Source organism: Galeopterus variegatus, unplaced genomic scaffold, assembly GCF_000696425.1.
Source record: "Galeopterus variegatus unplaced genomic scaffold, G_variegatus-3.0.2 Scaffold11333, whole genome shotgun sequence".
Lineage (NCBI taxonomy): Eukaryota > Metazoa > Chordata > Mammalia > Dermoptera > Cynocephalidae > Galeopterus > Galeopterus variegatus.
The window spans coordinates 24,130-25,183 of NW_007737444.1; the positions used below are offsets into that span (position 1 = coordinate 24,130).

The 1,054-nt window shown below is 30.2% G+C and overlaps 1 protein-coding gene across 1 annotated transcript in view; it reads left to right on the top strand.

The window, feature by feature from the left end:
• The window catches only part of LOC103610582 (disintegrin and metalloproteinase domain-containing protein 18-like), a gene marked incomplete at its 5' end in the record, with an annotated part of 37,309 nt that overhangs the window by 18,635 nt on the left and 17,620 nt on the right, over positions 1-1,054 (top strand). Inside the window, 1 exon segment of the mRNA XM_008594725.1 lies at positions 570-635. Within this exon segment, the coding sequence (XP_008592947.1) occupies positions 570-635 (66 nt within the window).

Below are 1,054 nucleotides of genomic sequence, written 5' to 3' on the forward strand. Positions count from 1 at the left end.
GTGGCCTTGAGCGGTGTGGCTATTGACGTGGAAGAGTGTAGAGGGAACATTCTTTATCTTAACTGTGTAAATAATTACATGAGTGTACGTGTAACCATTTTTAGAATTAGCCACAAATCATACAACTGCATACGTAAAATGGGAACATTGTATTGAATGTAAACTTCAGTGAAGTTAATATAAAAAACTAAAAGTACAAAAGTAATGAGAAAATAGAACATTTTGGGGGAAAGTTGATGGAAGTTTGTTTAGCTTAAANTATTATATAGTAATATAAAGTAAAACACTTCTGATTTGTTGCTACAATTTTTGTTTAGAATTCCACCTTCTAAGTGGTTTCCCATCCTCTCATTTTCCTATTATCTGTGTCATCTCTGTCTCTATCTACGTCTATGTGTAAACCTATGTCAATATCTTTGTCTATATCTATGTATTTGTATCTGTATGTGTGTGTACAAATGTATATAGTCTATTTCTGTCTATCCCTTTGAGTGTATAGAATATATAGAGTATATATATTACAATGTAAGAATTTTGAAAATGTTTAATTCATGTTCTCTATTTCACAGAAAAAATCAGATGTTGCACTATTGAAAAGAACGCTGAAAGTACAAATCATAATGGATAAAGCCATGGTATGCATTATTGATATATTTTATTATATCTTTGTTTTTTGTTTAAATTCAGGGGGAATATGAATAAGAAACTTTTATTGTTTTCAATATAGATACGTTTTACTCCATTCAAAATGTGTATCTCAGTACAGCAGGACATGAAGAAATGTTGTCAATTGCATTTACACTGACATAGGGGACCAATATTTATGTGTCGATTTCCAAATCACTGTACACTTCTGACAATAATTTATAACTTTGTACAGAAGAGTTCTACTACACTGTAATCTATTGGATCATAGTTAGCTGCAGATAATTCTGGATCCACCCCAATTCTTGGGAAACTCTTTCTTAAGTCAATTTCCATTTTAAATCAAGTTATTTTATTAATCACTCTTTTGGAAATCCTTGCTATTAACTATTATCCTTTATAAGATTAT